Source organism: Nicrophorus vespilloides, unplaced genomic scaffold, assembly GCF_001412225.1.
Source record: "Nicrophorus vespilloides isolate i.1.1-1 unplaced genomic scaffold, Nicve_v1.0, whole genome shotgun sequence".
Taxonomy (NCBI): Eukaryota; Metazoa; Arthropoda; class Insecta; order Coleoptera; family Silphidae; genus Nicrophorus; species Nicrophorus vespilloides.
Genome location: NW_017099374.1, coordinates 42,879 through 67,126, shown reverse-complemented (window position 1 = coordinate 67,126; position 24,248 = coordinate 42,879). Strand labels below are relative to the sequence as shown.

General features: G+C 29.8%; 2 protein-coding genes across 3 annotated transcripts in view; one reads left to right on the top strand and one right to left on the bottom strand.

Annotated features, from left to right (window-relative positions):
• The window catches only part of LOC108564407 (ion transport peptide), a 48,209-nt gene that overhangs the window by 14,833 nt on the left and 9,128 nt on the right, over positions 1 to 24,248 (bottom strand). The window contains exon 1 of one of the 2 annotated variants that reach the window (XM_017923447.1): positions 12,820 to 13,492. The exons of the other annotated variant lie outside the window; for it this stretch is intronic. The gene's annotated coding sequence lies outside the window, so the exon portion shown is untranslated. Of the gene's footprint in view, positions 1 to 12,819; positions 13,493 to 24,248 lie in introns of those variants that run through there. 2 annotated transcript variants of the gene reach the window in all.
• LOC108564401 (acidic mammalian chitinase-like) lies at positions 2,362 to 3,868 on the top strand. The gene is given in 7 exon segments (XM_017923434.1): positions 2,362 to 2,433; positions 2,580 to 2,983; positions 3,045 to 3,134; positions 3,136 to 3,155; positions 3,208 to 3,332; positions 3,384 to 3,538; positions 3,594 to 3,868. Coding segments are annotated over 7 exon segments (1,062 nt in total). The 5' UTR covers positions 2,362 to 2,423; the 3' UTR covers positions 3,852 to 3,868.

Sequence of the window (24,248 nt, the reverse complement as noted above, 5' to 3'; positions counted from 1 at the left end):
CAAAGTCTGAATAACATGAGATCTGACTGTAACTGATTATTTACATAAAAAGCTTATGTTTTATTTAAAATAATAATAATTATTGATTTATAACTTTAAATTTAATAAATATATTTTTTATGAATAATAATAAAAATGAAAAAGTATGTCAATAGTTCAAGTAAAACTGCGTGAAACTTAGAAAGTACTGAATGAAATAAAGACTTTATGCTTTTGCTCTAAGGTTGTTTAATCGTAACCTTAAGTTCTGTCTTTTCGTATTACAGTTACCAACGTATTTTATTGACTTGAGTCACATCGAGACTTAAATATTTATATATAGACTACACGTGTAGTGCGTGTACAAGGTAGTCGTAATAAACATAAGAAAACGGAATAACGAATGGCCTACTAATTTGCTGCGATTAATTACTTGACGAGCTTATTCATAATTACACATGAATAACAATGAATAAAAAAATCGTATGTTCATTTGCGTATTAAATAATAAACTGAGTGAGAGAAAACAATGTAGTTATTAATAAATATGTATTGCATGAAATATATTTGAAAATATTAAATTTTTAATAGGTAAAAATTGTGTAAACTATGAATATGAATGGATGGAGGCGGCAATGAGTGTCGAAACAGTGCAGTGTGTTGTGAGTAACAAGTGTGTGTGAATTGCAGCATTTTACATACGAATTTCGATAATCTTTCGAGTCTTTGTACAGTTACACAAACGGTCTGCGAACGATCCAGGACTGCACAATACAAATACGTTCTACTTTTACTTCGGGCCTCCAAGAATCAAAAGAAGAAATTTAAAAAAAGATCAAATAAAACGAAAACAAAAAAAATAAAAAATATACGCCCGGTTTTCCCGTCTACACGTTGCGCGCAAACTGCCCGGTCTCGACGCGGCGACCACAATGAAACGCCGCTCTTCGTCTTCGCACAATGCCATCATCATCATCATCGTTCACGAACGAATAGCTCGTATACCGTTGCAAGAAGAGCAACAAGAAGGAGAAGAAGAGCTTGATAAAATCGCCAAACCACCAACATTCTTCATTATTTTTATTGTTATTACCAACGCGCCGCGGCATCTTAACCATCCGAAGCCTTCCCACGCCCACGCGGTTTGCTATATCGCATACATTCATTCGCATATACACACATTATTTTATTTATTTATTTTATTTTATATTTTTGTTATCTGCCCCTTTCTTTTCGTTTCGTGCCATTTCGTGTAACTTAATTTATTGCAACAATATGTAGTATGTCCGTTACATGTGCAATTCCTAAACGTGTCTCCACCATGCTCAACCATCGAGCGCAGCTGGATTCAACGGAAAAAATATCTTCAGCATCACCTCATCTAGCTGGAAAAACGAACCGAATCCGATGCAAAACATCCATCCGGACAATTTCCAATGAACCGCTTCGCACAACTTTTCCCCAACGAACGACCATACCTAAACCTGACCTAACCCAATTTGTTGCTCAGTGCATCATCATGCAACATCGTGGTACCACGACCATCAGGGTTTCGGCCACCAACGGTGATCCCGCCTTCCATGCGGTCTCAATCCGGTTATAAACCCACCATTTATGATGTACATACTCGTAATTAGTACTTGTCAACATCGTGCTCAACCACTAAATCATAGTTAACCCTTTATTTGCTAATAACATCTTGTTACTAACAGATGATATCACCAAAAATTGTACCAATACTTTATTAGTTACCTTTCAAAATTTTAATAATTTAATTAATATTTTTATTATGTAAAACGGACAAGTAAGTGTTGGTAGCAAATGTAAATAAGCTGACAACTAGTTTTGACATATAAACATATTACGATTAAGTTATGTTCCCAAAAAAACATGCAAAATTTTAAATGTATTCCTATTTATGCCATACTTTTTTTTGTCGACATTTCTACAATTTTCGCGTTACAAATACTTTCGCCACTCAACGAAATTCAAATTAAGTCAGTAATTTTAAACATTGCCGACTATTAAATCATATTTACCAATCAGTATTTCGCGAGATAATATCAGTAATAAGCGAGAGAACTATTTAATTTAAAAGATAATTAAAACAATTATTTTCCAATGAAGTCTAAAACATAATAAGTGTATGTCACAGAAGTTTAACTATTGGTTCAAGTGTGCCTTAATACAAAAAAGTATGAGAGTCAACTGTCTGTAAAAGTGTCTATTATTATTATATTGTAATATTAAATAATAATATTCTTATTACATAAGAATATTCAACAATATAAAAACACGTTATGAACACATTATGTTATCTTCAAAAGATTGGAATAGAGTGTATAAGTCGCATGAATCACAGAGTTCAGTTCGTTACGAGCAGTGATACAGTGTGGAACATTCGTGATTTATACTTCTTATTATTTTAGCAAATACTTATTGCAATGTCCGGTGGTAAGATATTCAAAATCAATTCATTAATTCATCAAATGCATAAATTTCTATATATTGAAATATATTAAATATATTTGAATTGTTTTATCATTTGATCCGAAAACCTCATAATTATAAATATATAATTATTGGTGTTTGAATTTTAGGTAAAGTTGTGTGTTACTATGGCAGCTGGGCAACATATAGAGAAGGTAGAGGTCATTTTGACGTAGATTTCATCAATCCTCATCTCTGCACCCATTTAATTTACTCATTTGTTGGTTTAAACCGGGATGGTACTATAAAGATTATTGATGAATGGAACGATATAAACTTAGGCGCGATCGCAAAATTCAACAATCTCAAGTCTCGTAATCCAGAGTTGAAGACTTTGGTCGCAATCGGCGGATGGAACGAAGGATCAGAGGTATTCAGCTACGTCGCATCCAACGAACATATGACTGAAAAATTCGTAAATAACGCAATTGCATTTATGGAGAAGTACGGTTTTGATGGCTTCGATTTGGACTGGGAATACCCGGTGAGGAGAGGTGGAACTTCCAGAGATAAGGCATGTGAAATTTATCTATATAAAGTTATAAAGTTTTTTTTTTATTGTAATTGAATCTTAGGAGAACTTTTCTAAGCTCTTGAAGATCTTCAGGATAAACTTCGATAGAACTGGAAGGAAATACTTGTTGACTGCAGCAGTTTCGGCCACTAGCTGGGCCTGCTCTAAATAAGTACACATAAAATAATGTAAAATTTTATATTGACTTATAGTAAATTCTTTAGATATTTGGATTTTATTAACGTGATGGCGTACGACTTTCACGGATCATATGAAAAATTTACCGGTCAGAACGCTCCACTATACCCATCCCACATGGATGGTGTCAACAAGGAAAATTGCGTCGTACGTTAAGACTTCTAAATTACAGTTTAAATTATAACTATTGTTTTTTGTTCAGACTTCTGCCATTTTAAAATCATTTTGGGTGTAGGTGCTTATGGGAAAACATACACGCTGTCAAATGAGTACAATAATGGTGTAGGTACTGCTGTCAAAGAAGATGGATGTCCTGGCATTTTCACAAAGTCTCCAGGAACGTTGGGATACTACGAAGTATGTTAAAATCATCAAAAATAACGTATTGTTCAAAATATTTTTATTGTCTCAGATCTTGGACAGAATTGAAGAAGGCAATTGGACGCAGTTTTGGGACCAAGAGCAAATGGTGCCATACTTGCACAAACACAATCAATGGATCGGCTATGACAATTGCAAATCTATTAAATTGAAGGTGGAATACGCAATGAGCAAGTCATTAGGTGGGATAATGGTCTGGTCCATAGACACTGACGATTTCCGAGGTTTTCATGGACAAAGCTATCCCATTTTGAAGCAGATTAATGCAACCTTACATAGAGCTACTTGAACCGAGATCACTTTCAACAATCAACATATATATTATATTTCAAAAAAGATATTTGTATTGTATTTTTTAATCACAACTTTGAATGTAATATACAATAAAGGTTTGATACACTGTAACTATTTACTCTTTGAAACAGTAATCATGAATTATATTAGAAATATTGGTACACTATAGGCAATATAGGCAATAAATAACATGTAGTACAATAATTTCCACTGTATTGAGTTCAACTATAATCTAATCCATGACCAGTGGCGAATTAAGGGTTTTTGGATACCCTAGGCAAATTTTGAGGAGCCCAAAAAATATTTTATTTTAAATACTATATGTTCGGGACCTCCTAAAGCCTGTGGTCTATCAGAAAGGTGCCTCATTACCTCAATGGATAATCCGCCACTGCTTCTTTGATTTCAATTTACATTAAAATGTATTTACTGTAGTTGAAAAGTATAGTGAGCTAATGAATAATAAATATGATTTATACAAAGTTTTTGGATTAATAAAGTATGTATTTTATAATAACATCCAGAATTTCAAAGTAAATTATGAAATGAAAAGATTTTCACGATTTTTGTGCTTGTTTTTTTTTCATTTAAAAGTTTTAAACAGACGGAGGCAATTTGCGTAAATTTGTATATTTTTTGGCAGTCGGATCGGTGCATGAGCGAGCACATAATTTGCGGCCTGGGTCAGGTGCTCTTCTCCCAGACGACGTTCCAGAAATAATTTACTTGGAGTCTTTATTTAGCACTAATTAGAAATAGCGAGCGGTTCTCGTAATATATATGCCAGAGTGTAGCAGATGTATATTGCTTCTCACAGCTCAAGCTATGGTAGAACTGCAGAAGAGGAACGAATAAATAATAAATGAGTAATAAAAATTGGCGAGAAATATGTGAAAGCCGTCGAAGTGCTCGGTCTAGTGTCAAGGTAGTTGACATCTGGCAAAAGTGATCGTAATTTTGACAGATAAGGTCACGTCAACAGCGACCTTACGGTGTGTAAAAATAGAGCCCCACTGGGGACAACCCACTTACCATTTGCCAAATTACCCGGCGACAGAACAAAAACATTTCACTTCCGAGTTTCACTTTCAATGGCATTCAAACGCGCCTCACTGTGCGATTTTTAGAGGACATCCATATAGGCCACAGAACGCAACTTCTTTTTCTTTCGATTTAAAATAAAGAAAAATAAAACTAATTAACTTCCGCTCGATGCGTTTATACGGAGATAAAATGAATCGAAAGCCAGCTGATCTTCACCACTTTGATTAGTTCCGCTCGCAATACTAACTTGGCATTTCCAATATGCTCGTTTTATGTATCAACGTTGTACTTGGTCGTGACGTGGAAGTGGTACAAGCAGTCTTGGGAAAAAAACGCGGCAAATTTTCTACCAAGATTCTTAAATTAACGCCGACGATTAACGTTCTTTACATTGGTGAGCAAGAATTAATTCTTACAAGGGTGTCTCCACTTTTAATTGTTACACAATTAAATCTAAATGGGTACAGTTTATTATGTCACGCGCTACCAGGAACCTAGATTCTCGTGACTTAAATTTAAGTAACACGAGCGTAGATCCAGTCGTGTGTGAAATCGATTCACGATGCAATAGAAATTTGTCTGTTCTCTCCCGAAAGCGCTTTACTCGCGTCATCATCATCATCATCTTGCATTTCCTACAACAATTTAAATAACACACAATCAACCGGACTTTAAAATACTGTTTTAGAACAAATAAACATTGCTGTTTAACTACAAATTGAAATTCTAATTAGATGCACAATTGAGAACCCAACCTTTTCAGCCGATACAGTGAATTTGAATTATGCGTTGAGGAAGGTAGGTATGTATATTATTGCAACAAGAATTGTTTTGTATGGAAATCACTGATCTTTATAGGTGTGTTGAATTAAGGAGTATCTTATAAATAATAATATGAGAGGAAAATCTAATCTTATTGGAAAATATCCAAGAAACTTATACATTTCTTCAATAGTTCATTTCTTTTTAAAGTTTTAAAATTCACATTCACAAAACTTATAATTTTAATTATATAATCAAATTTTATTAGATTTTTTTTATTAATAATATTAATATTTCTTTCATTCAGAATGAACCACATAAAAATATTGATTCGCTATTTTTTTTACATTAATATTTTTTCGGGAATAGATTTTGTTTATTATTATACCTATGTGAAAAAAGTTTAATATTTTTCGGTAAGTTTTGGGTTAAGAATCACTGATATTAGTCTGCGTTGCCGTTACTTTACCTTAGCTATATCTAAATTTGATTTAATCTTGTTCTACTTTAAAGCGTGTAATAATAATACTAAAACGTACATTTTTCCTACACTTACTAAATGCTTACTAAATAATATATTTTAATGCATAAATATTTTTAAGTAATTTAATAAGTTACAATATTTGTTGATAAATGTTCTCTACTTAATTTTTTTTGTCTTGATCTGAAAACTACGGTAGCTTGGAGGAACAGTATTCTTCGGCGATAAATTTATAGAATCAACTTAGAGATTAACATATTTTTTTGTATTATTCTATCGAATGTCCGTTTTATAAAAAATGATAAATGCAGGAAATGTGGGCAGATTAACTAGTTCTAGTTCAAGGCTTACTAATTTTAAGACTACTTTCAGTGTGCAATTTTTTGCGTTAACAACATAATTTGGGAAGCATGCCGAGGTTAGTTCGAGTAATAATGGACGAAGAACATTTGAAAATATTATTGTTAAAAATGGGCCTCAACGTAACTTATTTTTAGTTGCTGCCTCTGAGCAAGAGTGAGACGACACAAAACAGCGTTTGTGCTATGTACGTGTGTGTATGTGTGTACATGTATTAATAATGTGTAGTGAATAGCACAAGGTCGAGCCGTCCAATCCAGAGTCTCAGACTGCACGGCGACCGAGTATACTATAGATACTGTAGTCGACGTCTCGCAGACTCTCACAGTCTGAGAGGAACATGGCCGGCCTGGATGCCCGCACACACGCACATATTACCACACAAATTGCAGTTTGCCACTGGCCATACTTATACACACACATACACGAACAGAGCAAGCAACCAACACATCCACTTTACTTGCAAATCAAACCAATTGAAGATAATGAAAACTTGCTCACATTTCTATATTATACCAGCAACAACACTGACTACGAAAAAACACATAATTTTAAGAAGATGATAGAATGAAAATATAGTCCTGAAGATGCTGTGTGTGTGCAAACAACGCAACGAAATTCACACGGCTTACTACTACTACGACACACCAAATTATGATTGGATTCCAGTGAAAGTCGAATGGAACAGATTTCGAAGAAGTACATGGCCATTTCGTTTTGGTTTCATTTAGCTCTTCACCTAATTTTCCTTATCCAGCTTAGATCAACTAAAACGTAACTATTATGTCAGCGCATAAATTTCAGTTCACATATCATAAGTTTAAAACCAAAATTAATCAAACTAAAATTTGTTCAATATCTTTAAACAATTATTTCAAATATTATTGAATCTTTTCAACACATTTTTTTTACATTTCATATTTCATGTTTTTAATTAATTTCATTAACTTCATATTTCAGTTTGAAACCAAATTTAAGAATCATCGTAAATAATTCATTCAAATTATATTCATACTTTATATTTTCAATGATTGAATTATTATTAGTATTAGTTCATATGTCATATTTAAGTTTAAAACTAAATTTTAAGAATCACCTTTATTTTTTTAAATATAATTTGACCGTCTCTAAAAAGTTTTGTTGAATTATTGCATACGTATAAATGTTTTGATCTTAGCAGAACGTTTTAAATTATCTCATTTAGCACTTAATATTTCACACAAAATATTTGACAAGAATCTATAAATAAACATGTTTGTAACTGAAATCAAGTCAAAACAGTTCAAGGTGAAAATTGCAATGTCCATACTGACGTTACATAAATTAAGCCAATTCAATTTTGTTTTGAGTTCATGTTTAAGGAGGAGATACTCGAAAATTATGCTTCCATATGGGTCTTGTTACATTGTTAGTGGTCTCAAAATGACACCTTATGACAATGCGAAATACTCATAGTTCTCAACGGCAATTTCCCGTATATTTTAATCTTATGTTACAATTAGATCGCTGTACAAAAGAAACATATATCTTGGATCACGTGCTAAACAGTTTGTGTCAAAATATTAAGTTTTGCAGTGTGTAAAAATGATTTAATCTGACATATAAGTACGTATGGTGTGAATGCAACATTAAATTGTATCGAGATGTATACATCTTACATTACACGTATTTTATAATTGTAATTGATACTGAAACCTACTTTTTATCAAATTTATTTTAGAGTTTTAATCATTAAGTGTCGGTGAGATAACATTACATTTCTTTATAAAACTCACTGAATCGATGTAAAATCTGGAAAATCGAACCATTGACCTCAGAAAGACCATATATTTTAGTCGAAACATGGGAAGCCGAAGTAGTCGAAGGATGGAGATTCGCCCTAGAATCTAATCTGCTGCTCTGCAGAAGACACACATACGCGCAAACAGCATTCGAGTCATTCAATTTAAACGCCGGCAATTAATTCCTAAGCGAACGAACCATCTGGTCGAGGATTCAATTGGCCACTTAAGTAACCGCATCTCCATCTCACATTCGCGATTTCAGTTTTACTTTTACCAAATCCGCTTTTCACTTGCCGGAGAAGATGAATTAGATGGAAGAATGAAATAAATTAAAAAAAAAAACGCGCCTTCTGCAACGACCAAAGGCTCGGTTTATAAATATATCATATTAAAAGCCATCATTACCATCTCTAATCCACTTGTAATGCAGACGTGTGTAGTACTCGAAACGAAAGCCTTGATCGTATTTTTTCTTAAATTTATTTATGTTTTTGTTTTGGTTTTTTCTCAACGAATTTCTTACGACCACTAAGTTATTCCATTGTCGACGCGTTACTAAATCGCCTTCGAAATTTCCTAAATAATAAATATGTTTGGTCTATTTATAGAGAAGATAAATAACAAAATAACAATTAATCGGTCTTTGAACTTTATCGGTGTCGATGATGGTGTTGGTGTTCGGTGAGGGAGAGGCGAAATCAGAAAATTGGGTGGATGATATATATCCGTATCCTGTTTGCCGGATATAAATACTGCTCTAATTGATGGTTAAATTATCAGGACTCGGTTACTATTTATAGGTGAGCTTTAAACACGCAGGAATCAATACTGACGGATTTATAGTTGTATTTTCGAGTTGTCTCCAAAGGTGTGCGAATGGAAATATGTGCACTGTTAATAATCGCTCTCCAAGGTTTCTTTGCCGCGATTTCAATTATCCAAACACCTCCGCGGTTTCCGTAAATCTATTAAAAATCTATTTTTAACCTCTATATTACACCTGATAACTAATTTTATTTCTATAAATTTTCTGAACGGAAATTCCTAACACACTTATAAATTCTTTATTAATCATTTTTATTTATTATTTATTATAAAATACAGTAGTATTTGCATGTTTTTCCTCCTATTTTGCAATTAATCACGATGTCCTCCAACCGTATTGTGTTAATATGTATAGTCTGAAAACCGTTTACTTTCTATGATGCTTAACTACAAACCATCTTGTTACCAAATGATGGTTTATGTATTAAATGTGTCGTGAAAGTTTCATTCACATATTGTGTGTGTCGTGTGACATAAAAGGTTGAATAACACTGCTAACAACATTAACTGTTGAGTATTCCTAAGTTCTCATCAATCTGATTGATAACAGATGCAACATAAAATATGTTACTTTTTAGATATTACAAATTATAAATAAGAAACATTTCTCAACCATTTTGCCGCGTGTCTCAACGTATTTGCTTGTAATTGAACCGCGATCTATTTGCTAACAGCTTTTTACCAGTTCTTCGCTGTGACACATGTTGACAGCTGTCATTTCGAGACCCATTAAAGAAACATAGATGCACAAAATATAATTTGCACAATTATGGTTTTTGATGCAAAGTTATGTTTTTCAGACTTAACAAGAAGAGAAAACATTTAACATAATCATATATTTTGGTAATTAATAAAATGTTACGTTAATCAAAATAAATATATTATAAAATAATGTAATAGAAACGATAAAAATAAGTTAATAAAGTAATACTATAAAATAAAGTTTTAAATCTTGGGAAATTCGTATCAATTAAACGTTTGTAAATAAATTGTAAATTCATATTGAACTGTTTCTATAAAGTCACGGATGAAATTGGTAATGATTTATATGCATACGAATTAAAATGCACGAGAAGGGAATATGTCGTAAAATCACGCCAGATAAACTAGACTCCTTTCACAATATTCAATTACAGAATAGTCGCATCGGTTTAATAGTAAGGAAATACGAGAAAAAGGTCTGGACGTATCAGATTCCATTCGAAGATTTTCAATTAAGTCTCGCGGTTTAACCTACATATTCAAACACTTGCGATACTCACAATATTCTCTATACGGATTCCTTCTACACATCAATATTTTCTACTTAAACTGTAATCTGGATGCATTACATAAATATTATCTAGTTTAATTACACATTTTCATTATGGATTAATTAATTTAAGCTGAAATTTATAGAACGAAGTTAAATTTTTAGTCTGAATATGAACATAAATCATTATTTATAAAAGAAATATTTTAATTTTTATTTTGCTCAATTAAAATGAACTGTTTTCAAATTTTTAAACCGACTATAGTCCGGACTGATCGAAGCCGATTTATGCGATTTTACTTTGATGATATTTTTTTCAGAGAGAAATTTGCAGTTTCATTCACAGTTATATACAACAAATCATAGCGTACTGAAAATTATCGAACGAAGCCAAAACAAACAAACATAAGTGTGTTTCTGCTCAAAGGAAGCTAATAATACTAAAATAGAGTAACCTAGAACACGGAGAATTATCTGGAATTAGGAATATAAAAATTCAGAGAAATAATTAGTAGAACTAAATACATATCTAATACTTTTCTTTAAAATTCGAATATGATTTATTTTAGTTTATTTTTTATTGTTTTATATAAAAAAAAAATTAATTTTGTATTTATAGAATTGAACAAATATTATTCCAAGCACATATTGTAAATAGCAATTTTTCAAAATGATGTTTTTATCACAAATTACCTAAGGAATTTGTATAATATTTACAATAACAAATTTAAGTAGTATTAAAAAAATAAGTTTCTTAATAATCGTATAAGAATTACTCGATAAACTCCCAAAAGTGTCTTAATAAGTGAAGAAATAAGAAAGTGCTGTTCTTTTAAACTGTCACGGAGAGTAAGTGTTATATGTAAGCGCACGTAGGATGTGTAAAATGCGTCAATGCGCATTTACGGTGAATAAAATATAAATAAATAAAAACATTATTTACAACAATCCTTTTAGCATTTATCCAAATATCGATGATGTAAAAAGGAATCGAGAATATTAAACATAAATTATTCGAATTTAATCGGAATTTATTAACGTGTGTATTGTAAACACAATTATAATTAATATAAAACGATTAAATATTAAATTTTACAAATATTATTCAATAAATTATTAAACCAACTTATACTTTTTTTATAATAAATTCATTTATTTGTGATTAAAATAATAATATTTAGGGCAGAAAGACCTATATTTTGATATTTTTAATTCAGTATATGTTTATTTTGTAGGACAAACATTGTTATTATTAATAATATTTATTATATTTATCATATGAAGGGTGTCCCAAAATTAACGCAAGATTTGAATTAAATAAAAAACACAGGTTTTAGTCTTCAGATTGTGATTTTTTTAATCATACTACATAAATGGCGGCAAATTCAAATCTTACGTTAATTTTGGGACACCTTTTATAAACAAATAAAATTAAAACATCTTTATCATAATAATATCATAATAATAAAATGAAAATGTTATTGAATTTCATTATTTTCTTATATTTAACTGAAATGTTAAATATAAATCGGTTAACGTAATATTTAAGCAATCCAGATTTTATTGAAATTACAATCAAATGAATTAATAAAAAAAAAAGTAATTAACCTAATTCTTCGGTCGTTACCACCAAATTTTACTGTATTCATTTTACACTGTTACAAGAATGTATCCGTCATTTATATTATATCACACTATCAAAAACAATATAATGAATTTAAATTATAATATGTAATATTTAATAGATAAAAATGTATAATAATGTAGTAGATATATATTTGTACATATGATATAATAATTAGTTATGTAATATATTTTTAAATTGCATTAAAATCAGCATTTTGTATAATTAAGTATAGTTTTACAGAAATATAACGATATGGCGAATATTGAATATTATTATGTTGGTAATAAAATTTAATATTTATTTGCATTAGAAACTAATGTACATTTAATATTGCATATTTATTAATTATAATATATAAATTTCAAACAAATTGAGTGATTTTTTCCATTACACTGTCTTATCATAGTTATTTTTTTTTTAATTATAATTGTAATTGTACATTAAAATTAACATTATATAATATCAAAGTATTATGATAAATTTATTGATATGAATATTTAAGTAAATATACACTATGTGTATTTAAAACATTTCTAAACCATTAGAAAAATATGTCAAACTTTTCTATAAATATTTAATGATATTTGATTTGTTAATTTATATTAAGTATTAAATATATTGGAAAATCAATTAAATAACAAAAATAATAGAACGTGACATTTTGTAAAAAAAATGGTTCGAACACTTTCGCCGTGCATTCAACAGACCAAAGAAGTCAATAAACAGCAAAAATAAAAATAGTAATCGTGGGAACGGTCTTGAACATGAATGAAACGATTAGATGTCGTGATAACGATGCATAAGTAACAGAAAAAAAAAATGTCTTACTTGTTTGAAAGTTGTTGCCGTCCGGCGATGCGGTTTTCAGATTAACAAATATGCAATTACTACTTTGCGATGGTGGCAAAGAGGATGCGTCGGAAATCGGACGCGCGGATCAGTCTTTTCCCAAAAGTGCGGCAGCAGCAGAAGAGAGCAAATAAATTTTACGAAGAGCAAAAAAAATAAGATGCGAAGAAAAAATATATAGATGGAATAAGCGGCGGCAGAAGGAGAGTACTTTATAAATAGACACACGGACACATGCGACTATGGACGCGGAGGACACTTTCCAATCGAGGAAATCCGCGGTCGATAAGAGAAGACTTCGCGGATGTTGTTACTGGTGATTATGGAAGAACCTGGTGGAGGTCTGCAGCCTTTTTGCTCTTCAACTTTTTTTTATTTCTCTTTTAAAGTAATACTGGATGTAGTGTGTTATTCGGTTGCGGTTTGTTTGTCTTGACGGACGCAACTATTTTTTTTTGGCGCGAGCGAAATTCGGATCGTAGCTTGTTGTATAGTAAGTAACTAAGTAACCACAGTGTTCGGTGTCTCTTTATATATATTATATATTTACGTAGACACGGGGAACACACACATAAACTCACACATGCACATATACACACATGCGGACACGTTGTTTAAAGTTATAGAATATTCTGAATCTTGTGGTACTGGCGGATAGAGAGTCTATAGCATATATATATTACGTCAGATGGGGGGAGGGTGGGGATCCGAATCGACTCTTCAGATCTGCCACGTACACACACACACCTGTAATTACAATTAAACTGCGCGAAACAGATTAACAAAAAGAAGTTCCACTTTTCTTTTTGTATCTATTGCATTTACATTCTTCTCTGACGTTCTCTCTGCTCGATCCACATGGAAAACTCGATTCATTCGCAATCAGAAAATCTGTACATCTGGTGCGTTCGCTAAAACGCGGAACTTCCCCACCCTTTATTTTCATCTCGAGCACAAGCGTTTTTCACGCGCGTTTTTCCGTATACTTTGATCCGTTTCACGGAAATCAACAGGTTCCTTTCTGAACTTGATTCCGTGCGCTTTCCACGCATTTCCATTTATTTTTATTTATTTTAATTGTCATGACGCTGCTCCATAATTCTTTGATCGTTTAACTAGAATTTGATTTTACGTCAATCAAAAGAAGCTGTCATTCAGCTTTTTTTTATCAATACAATTATGATGCAACATCAGTATTATTTTTCTTTAAATTAATTTTAATGAATTGCTATAAACAAGTATATTCAGGGACGGATTTTGGCATGGGCTGCAGCCCAAAATTACCGTTTCAACAAAGGTCCATCAGTAAAGAAAGATTAACTTTTAACTTTAGTTAATTTATTAATTTCACTTTTTTTATTAAAATAAAATTTGATTTTACTTCAATCCGAAATAAGAAGTTGTCATTCAGTAAGAAAATTGACACAACTAACTCAAACTTTGGTTAATTGATAAATTATTTGCAGACAGTAATTTCTTCAAAAATAAATCAAACAAATTATAACATACACTTTTTTTTTATGATGCAACATCATTATTATTTTTCTTTAAATTAATTTTAGTAAATTGAATATCAAATGAGTATTGCTATAAACAAGTATAGTTAGGGCGGATTTAGGTATGGGCTGCAGCTAATGGGCTGCAGTTATTTTCATGAATGTGAACAATGAGTAAATTTAAGATCGCGGTTTACATTAGGTATGTAATCTTTCCCGGTGGATAGTTACCATTATGATGTTTTTTTTAAATTTGTAGGTTAACTTCACTAACATATTGATGCTCTGCGACTCCACTATTTCCTGTGAATCTGAAGCTGAAGGTCCATATGCTGAATCTCATTCATTTGTCCATCTGTGATGAACAATGGCACTATTGCTGCAAGCACCGAGAGGGCTTACAAAGGGCCTGGCTTGACCAGAATTTGAACCTGTGCCCTGTAGCACGTGGGTAGGACAACTTAACCATTTGGCTATTAGACGTCAAGTGTTATTTTAAAGAATAATTTCTTAAAACATAATAAATCAAACAAATTATTTAACTAAATCTTATTTTTACGCCAATTCAAAATAAGAAACTGTCATTCAGCTTTTTTGATCAAAGCAATTATGATGCAAATCAGTATTATTTTTCTTTAAATTAATTTTAATGAATTGAATATTAATTGAGTATTGAGCCATAAATAGGACCGGATTAAGATATGGGCTGCAGTCCAGGGTCCACGTTTAATTAAATGACCATCTTCACAGTAAAAAAGATTAACTCAACCAACCCAAACTTTGGTTAATTGATAAATTATTTTTACAGAATAATTTTTCACAACAAAATAAAACAAATTATATTATACTACTTTTGTGCTCTTTTTATTACTCGTAAGTAAGGTGACTAATTATTCAACATAATATTATCAAAGTTTCAATCTCTTCTGAATTTATTAGTTTTCGATCAATTAAGTAAAACGTATGTTTTTTCGAGACATAAAATTTCGTAGCTAAAATCGGTAATATTAAAAAAAAAATGCTAGTCCATTCGCTGTTTATTTATTACTTAATATCTATATTAAATAAAAATTTTAAATTTGTTAGATTTCGAATAATTAAGTAACACGTGAATGAAAGTAAAAAATATTTAAAATAATTAAATGTAATTATAAAATAAAACAAAAAATATATTAATATTTCAAAAATGTTGTTATACAATAAATTTTGTTTATTATAAAATTAATATTTGAAAAACAAAAAAAATATAATTATAGGAACTTTAGAAATTGAATGGACAATATTAAAAATGTAAACATGATTATATTAAAATGTTGTGATGCAAACTGGCAAGAAAAATATGACTTGTTTAAAACTTGTTTAACGGGACAAATGTATTTAAAAATCTTAATATAATAATAACAATAACTGAATATTCTCATTTCAATTCCAAATATTTCTTTTGTAAATAATGAAATTAATTTAAAATATTTTCTTCATAATTTCTTACCTCAGTGATTTTAAATTTATTTTTTCTATACATCAAAAAATACATGAATTCCAATTTTTGAATTCGTAAATTAATATTAGATTTCTCATCTTCTTCATTCCTTGTAATAAGTCAAATCAATTAAAATAAGCAAAAATTTACATTAAACACATTATAATTTAAAAACAAAAAATTTGTTTTTTTTTTCATTTAGTCCTTGTAATAATAACCAGAAACTAATAATTATTGCCATTATAAAAAATATACCATTCATATTAAAAAATATAAGTATCATTTCTTGCCACTGCATTTTTTTTATATATCTTACAACAAATTAGTTACGTTGCAATAATTTTCAATATAACATCAACGTTTTTTTTATGTTTCAGTCCTTGTAATAATTCAAAGCAATTAAAACAGGCAATAGCAGCTGTGATTGCATCATTAAGTTCTGCAATGATTATCGAAATCTTAGAATTCGATGTTTCATAATTACTAGACTTAGACTTTATTCTTTGTAACAACATCAATGCGTGCATTTGTTTGATTAATTAATTGCACGTTTTGCATCTTATAATTTTGTAAATATTGCTTTTCGGATCGGACATATTAAAATCAATGATTAATGCTTAAATAATTTTATTACTTATATAATAGTAATATATAAATTTAAGACAGTTTTTATATTAATAATACATTTTTTTTATGAAAATGTGCAATAAAAAAATGCAACATCTCGCATAGTCCGGATAATCAGCCGGACTGCTTGAAACCGAGAAACTAAATACATACAAAAAAACTCGATTGTATAAAGAAACCGATGATTTTGTATACTTTTTCTTTAGAATTTAGTTTTTTTGAAATGCAAGAAGTTACTGTTTTTGTTAGCTCAAAATAGTGGTAAGAAAATTTACTAACTAAATAATTGTCATTGTCATACTTTAATGAACGTTCTTATTTTAAATATATTTTTCTCAAACTTAAAATAACTTAATATACTTTACCTTACTTCAAGCGTGAAATAAAAGTGTTGGCCATTATTCATTTCTGATATAGTAAACCGTTGCGTAAGGCTTCTTCTATTTTATTTCCTCGAATTTATTTCGGTTTTGAGAGTCACTTTACTGAACCTATCCTAACCAAGAATTCGTTGTCCATGACTTCACAAATGTTTATTTACGTTAGTTTTACTAACATATACTTGAACTTCCATGTATTTACAACAGCTTAGTATTTGTAAGTGTATTAATCTGTATTAAAGACATGAGCAGTTATTTTATAAAGTGGTATAAGTTCAATTTTCCATTTTGGAAAAAATGAGGTTATAAAGATATCGTCTTTTTTATATTTATAATCATACATTCAATTGGGCACGATTTCTTGATAAAGTAATTATAAAGAGTTTAGCTGATTTTGTTTTGTATTTTTCGCAAGTTCTACTACTTGGTTTGTGTTTCTTATACTAATCGATTGCAGCGTGAGTATTATTTAAATATAATTGTTATCAAAGCAGAGAAATCAATAATATTTCATACAGTTATTACAATGTGTTCATCAAAAACCATCAAAAAGGCGATAATAATTTGAGAAGTAAATCGTTCCGATCGTTTTTCGTTACATGGCTTTAGTGAGCCATATCTCACGATGTATATGTTGCATCTTATCATTCTATACGGCGACTTAAACGATTAACGCTTTAAAAAAAGTTCTTTGACAGTTTTGTGTTTAGTGAAACCAGTTGTGTGTTACAACGTTCCAAAAAGAAGGTAAAAAAAAGAGAAAACTCGATACATTTTTCTGTACTACTACGACCAAGGGGAAAAGCGGAGCAGGCGGCCAAAAATCTTTTGTTGTTTATGGACCCAATTCAGTATCGAATTCAACAGTAAAGCGTACGTTCCAACGCTTCTATTCTGGTAATATGGACTTCGAAGATGAGACACGCTTTGGTAGGCTAATCGTCGAAAATGTTGATAAAATCATAGAAATCGTAGAGTTGGACCGGCATGCGAGCAGCTCAGGAAGTGAAGATTAGTCAGAAAACCATTTGGCCATTTGCATAAGGCTGGTCTCACGAAGAAGCTCGATGTAACGAATTCGATTTTTATTATAGAAATAAGACCTATGAATATTAACAGAAGAAGACAAATTTTTGATTCAGATGATGTATGCAGTTTGAGAAATATTAATTCAAGTTTGCTTCAAACTAACAAGAGGATAATTTTTTTGGAATTATCAGATTCAGCAGTCACTGACGAAGACGACGTTACTAATTTTCGATCACATTATGAAATTTTTTTAATATAAATTAATTCATAATAAACTTGATTATTTGTGTATTTACATTTCTTCATTTTAATTATTATCTTTTACATTAAAAACATCTATAAAAATTTGGACTTAATTTCCTCTTGTTTTTATTTAAAAATATATGTTATTATTATTTAACTTTTATAAAAAACATCACACGACATCATTAACGTTTACCAATATTTTTAAATCAATTCAAACGCAAACCCTTAAATATCTTGATATATGAAAAAATGGACTCATACCATTTTCTAAAATAACGGTTCATATATTAATTGAAATAATTTATATTGATGACACAATTAATTTCACATTTGGTAAAATAAAAGTAATCAATAATAAATTTAATAATTCATTAATTAAAAAAGGCAGTTTATTCATCCGAAACGTTGTGTAATTTTGTTATAATTTAATATTTTTTAATTAAATTTATAAATTTTTATATCTAACTATTTTTAATAATATATTCTTGCTGTAATAATTACAGCAAAAACATCATTTCTAAGTTCAAATATTTTTCATTTCATAGTCCATAGTCTATTAATAATAATGCAACAGTAGACAAAGAAAATTAAGATGAAATTGATGAAGTTCAAGGGTTTATGAATGACATTGAAATCGTTTTATTTTTTTAGGCGATGCATGTTAATTGAAAGCATAAAACATCAATTTTATACACATATTTTAAAATGTAATATCAACAGGCCTATTTTTATGCATAGGTTGCATTATCCATTGTATTGCATAAAAATTATCAATCTATATAATTTAACTTCTATGTTAACTATAAACTTAATTGAAAAGGGTTAAAGCTAAAGTCACAATAAAATATCATGAAGTAATTTCAATTAAAGAAATTATATAACAATTTTCATATGTAAAAAAGTGATACAATTCTTCCTTTTATTGAGAAATGACTGTGCAGTTTCATCGATTGCACAATCCGGTATTTTCCATTGCATATATTGAAAGTGGTATAGTTCTCAATAAAAAAAAGGAATCTTTCAGAAGATTTATTGCACGTTTTCGTTACGTAATTTTGCGGAAGCTTAATTTATACGCAGATAAAAATCGATGACGGAACGAAAATTTAGATTTTTCCTTACTGTTTTATGTATGTACGAACGCAATTTCGTGATCAAAATTTTCCAAATGACTTATTTTGCAAGGAACTGAGATTTGGATCTCGGCGTGTTATGTAAGCTAATTACTCGTAGTTGCGGCATTTTAATGATGCTTGGAATTCCCCAGGAATCAAAAAAAGGAACAGGTGTGAAAAATCCTATTAGTAACATTTATAATGTTAATTTTCGTAAAGATTTAAAGCAATTTGCCAACTATTCGGTAGTTATTTAAGTAAATTGTGGTTAACAGTTTCACCCATATAATATATTCAAGATTTATAAAACAATGAATATCGGCTTCTCGCAATTATAAATACAATTAACGAATAGAAAACTTTATGAAATAAACAGTCAACTTATATACAAATTTTAATTACATTTTAGATGATGAATCTAAAGTCAATTGTTTGTGCTTTTTTTTCAATATTATTTAAAAATTAAATGTTTTCGTTTTCATTTAAGCACTTTTTTAAATATTATATTGTTATTATTTCAGTAGGATCTTCCAAAATTTCTACTGAAAACCATCGACATTTTTGAAACCTATTGATTGAGCTATCCAAATACTTTATTTTTAATTTCTTAGATTTTGCTTCTTCTAGTATATAACTTATGGATATATAGATAAGAAATAATAATCTATGTTAAACAAGTAGTAAGTTTATAACAAGTTTTTATTATGCAATTCATTCATATATTTTAATAAATAAATGTATATAAAACATAACAATTCTATAATAAATAAATGATAGTTACAAACAATAGTGTACCTGAAAAAATATTTCACCAAAAAAAAACGCATATTTTGGTAAAAAATCATAAATATTTAATGTTTTGTAAAATTTTCTTAGAGAATTAATCATTAATAACTTGTTTAAAAATAAATTTCTAGTAGTTTTCTTACACTCATTTAATCTTCTCAGAATCTTTATGAACATCATTAATCATCACGTCTCAGTAATAATTCAACAATTAATACAAATGCATTCAGTTTATAAATACCATTGTTATATATGTGTTGATATATTATTTTTGTGTCTTGGTATTTTTTGCTCATTTTCTTAGAAATAAATAGTAGGAATTAGATGGAATATCGGGGAATATTATCTTTTACATTACAAAAACGGGAAGAGAAAAAATAATATAAGTAGCACAAAAATATATTTTTGACAAAATTTAGTAATCGTATATGTTAAGTATTCAGATCTTGAGATCTTTTGATATTCGTATTCAAGTTGTTTTTCCTTGGAAATTAATAACTGGATTTAAATGCCGAACATTAAAAGATAACAATAATTCTATTGTATTTGAAGCTATAAAATAAAGGCATTTGAATATTCATCTGTCTACTAAAATCTGTTAATAAAATTAGAAATGAACACATTTTTTCTGTAATTAGAAGAAAAATGCATGGTAATTGAACAAAACATGCATATCATTCAGTTGATGCATATTTTTTTACTAATAATCTGCAATTTTTAGAATATTGAATGAATATATACAAAACGTGTTGAGTTGAACTATAACTCAACGATCAATAACCGATTTATTTCTCTCTCTTTGGAAATTCCGCCACTTCACTTGCGGCAATATTCACATAATTACGGTTGCGATTCATTATAACAACGTTTTTTTTTCTTCCATATTCCCCCACGATTCATTCTGATTCAACAATCGTTCCGTTCGTTATGTAAGATGCGTAAGAGGGAGAGCGCAACATACAGTTCGACGAAAAGAAGAAAAAATAATAATAAGTGTATCATTAAACGATTTACCTTGAAACAATTATTATTTTCGCGTACAATTCCTCTACGTACATACTTATAATATGCATGCCTTGCGGATACAATAAGAAGAAGAGGAAGCAGGAAAGAGAGAAGAAAAATGGCTGAAAAGAGAGAGAGTGGAAACAAACGAACCGAAAACCGGATTGCATCTCCCTCGCTATCTATTTGTCTCCACTTTCTGATGCAACAATCATCCGATCTCCGTGTTGCGAAAGCCCTTTCTGATGTGTGTGTCTTCGGATTTGAAGCATCCTCATCATTCGGTCACTGACTCGGTTATCCAGTAAATACTTTGGATGCGGGTTATTAGATGGAAGATTAATATATATGAAAATGAATGAATAAAAAAAAGAGACGAAGATATTTTACTGAGCGGAGAAAGTTACCATAATCAAGGAAAGTACGTTATAAGCAATTTGAAAAAAAACGTTTTATAGTGACACTTCCAATATTAATATACGTTTTGTACGTATATTTTTGTTAATATTATTTAAAAAATATCTATAATAATATCTACAACACCTCACTCAATAAGTTTATAGGATGACTAATAAAACAACTAATTTTGGGCAATATTTGACTTTATTTATGCCTTTGGCCTCAAAATACGGCTTTCACCCTTTTCTGTCCACTCAGCTGACGATCCATTTGACTCTGGAGTGTAGTGGTGAATGTAGTGGTTTCATCCACTGTTACATACCACATGAAAAATCTTTTTTATTTCATTTGAACAGATCCAAACAACGCATTGGAATCATCAACCCGTTGTTTGTGGTCCAATTTGAAATTTTCATGCAAAATGTCAAAACCATGTTGTGGATCTTTTTTATGTTTTCTGCAACAATTTCCGAATTTGGGACCAGAACGTTCAGCATCACTTGTGTCTGTACCACCGCGTTTAAAATCAGCAAACCACCTTTCTACCTTTTGTCTCGACGGAGAAGAGTCCTCACTTATCAAGCTATTGCTTAGCTTGAATGGATTTTTTTTCTATCATAAAGCAATATTTTATCAGCACACGAAATTCAGATATTATTATTGGATAGAAATGTTAATTTTTGTTTTCTTTACTTTATTGCAAGAAATATTATAATTACAAGATATTATATTTCACAATCGCAAAACTTTTTTTTTCTCATAAAATAATTAACCAAAAAAAAATTATTTCTTATTCCTTAGGATAATAATATCCGCCAATATTCCAGCACTGTTTGAATCGTGGAGGACTTTAAAATATATAACTGAACTTCACAAAAGAAATTTGTGTACCAACCTTATAGAATTTACATTTATTTTGCTCAATTAAATTAATTTTTTATTGAAATTTTTAAAGCGGAATATATTAACCATAATGATTTAAGCAAGGTATTGGAAATATTCCAATAGTGTCTCTTATACATTGTTTGTTTATATTCTCTATTTACGATATACCGACCAACACAATGTCAAAAAAAAAAATTTCGAATGACTAAACCAAATATATAAGAGACATCGGTGAATTATTTTTTCAAATAAACAAATATCTTGCGCAACTAACATTAGAACAAACTCAAATGAAAGTGACTAAAAAAGGATATTACTGTAAACATGACTGAATAAATTACAAAGTGCATGTGTTGTCACAAATTAATTTTTATTTCTTTTGTATTTTCAATTCAAACTGAACCGGCACCGAACCGGAACTGAACCGAAATGTTTAGATGAACCGAAACCGAATCTGGGACGATATACATTTACTTGGAACGTTACCGGAATGAAATTAATTTCGGTTCAACTCTCTAGATATAATAGAACAATTTAATTAAACAATTTAATGAAAATAAATTATCCAGTTTTGTCATGCAACCAACAAAACAGGATAATTTATTTTCAACTGTTCTGTTATGTTACTCTTCTGTTTTTTTCGCTATGTCCTGTTTTATCATGGAACCAATGATCGAAGCCGGACTATGCGAGGTAATGCTGTATAACCCCAATATACCTAAATTTAAGTGAATAACAAAAATAATTATTTTCCATTGAATAAAAAAAAACAAAAATTGGCACAATTCGTAGACTGTTTGGAATCGGACTAATCGATAAAATTAAACAAAATAGACTTATTTGTATAAAAGGAATAAAACTTTTTAACAGTAATTGTTTTTTATATCACTAATATCAGTTAAGTACTCATATTTATAGACAAACAACATGCATATCTTATTTTTGTTAATTAATTAATACAAATGGATATTTATTTTTTCATCTTGACAATAAATAATAAATTGATTTATATTTTGATTGATAGATTAATTATTTCTGTGGAACGAAAATTCTTGAAACGCGATGAGCATTGGTTATTCGTAGAAATAACCATAATTATAACCATAATTAGTCGGAAAAACGAGTGTAATTAAAACACGAGATTGTGAATGAACGTTTCACGTATGTCTCAGCATTGTTGGATAAGAGGAAATGAGATCATTGCGACATAGACCCTCTTCGGAGTTACCAAGAAGCGAGTATTTTTGGAATTCCACGAAGCAAACAGAAAATAACAGGTTTTAAAATTGCTTCGTTTGCCAAAAACAAATTAAGTTGCCTCAAACTCATTGTACCTGTGTCGAAACATAAGTCTCAATCTTGATGAATATCTAAAAAAAAATATACTTAATTCATACAATGATAATTTATCACACGATTAAACACAAGTATTTATAAGTACTACGATATAAAATAATGAGAGATAAGATACTATTTACAGTGATAAATTACAACAATACGCATAGTCCGAGTAATCAGTTCCGATAATATCCCAGACTGTTTGAAATCGCACTAATCGAGGACTTTAAAACCGCATAAAAATAAACAGCTTGACGAAATAAAAAAACGATTATTTATGTATACAAAAATAATTTTGTCTGCAATTTTTTAGTATTTATTTTTATTTTTCTCATTTGAAATGTAGTTTGTTTTGACATTTTCAAACCGTACTAAAATGAATGCAAACTTATCGAAGCCGCAGTATGCGATCTATTGCTGTATGCATTATTTTTTCAGTTTACCGAACGTCACAAATGAAAGCAATTTATTTATAAGAGAATACATTTATTTTTGAACGCTCAACGTCAATCAATGTTTATTTATTTATTGCTGTCGTCTAAAAATGTAGAGAAACAACTGTATCCTATCTTATTCCAATTTTCTGGCGATTACATATGTTTTTAACTTATTTCTATTCAAA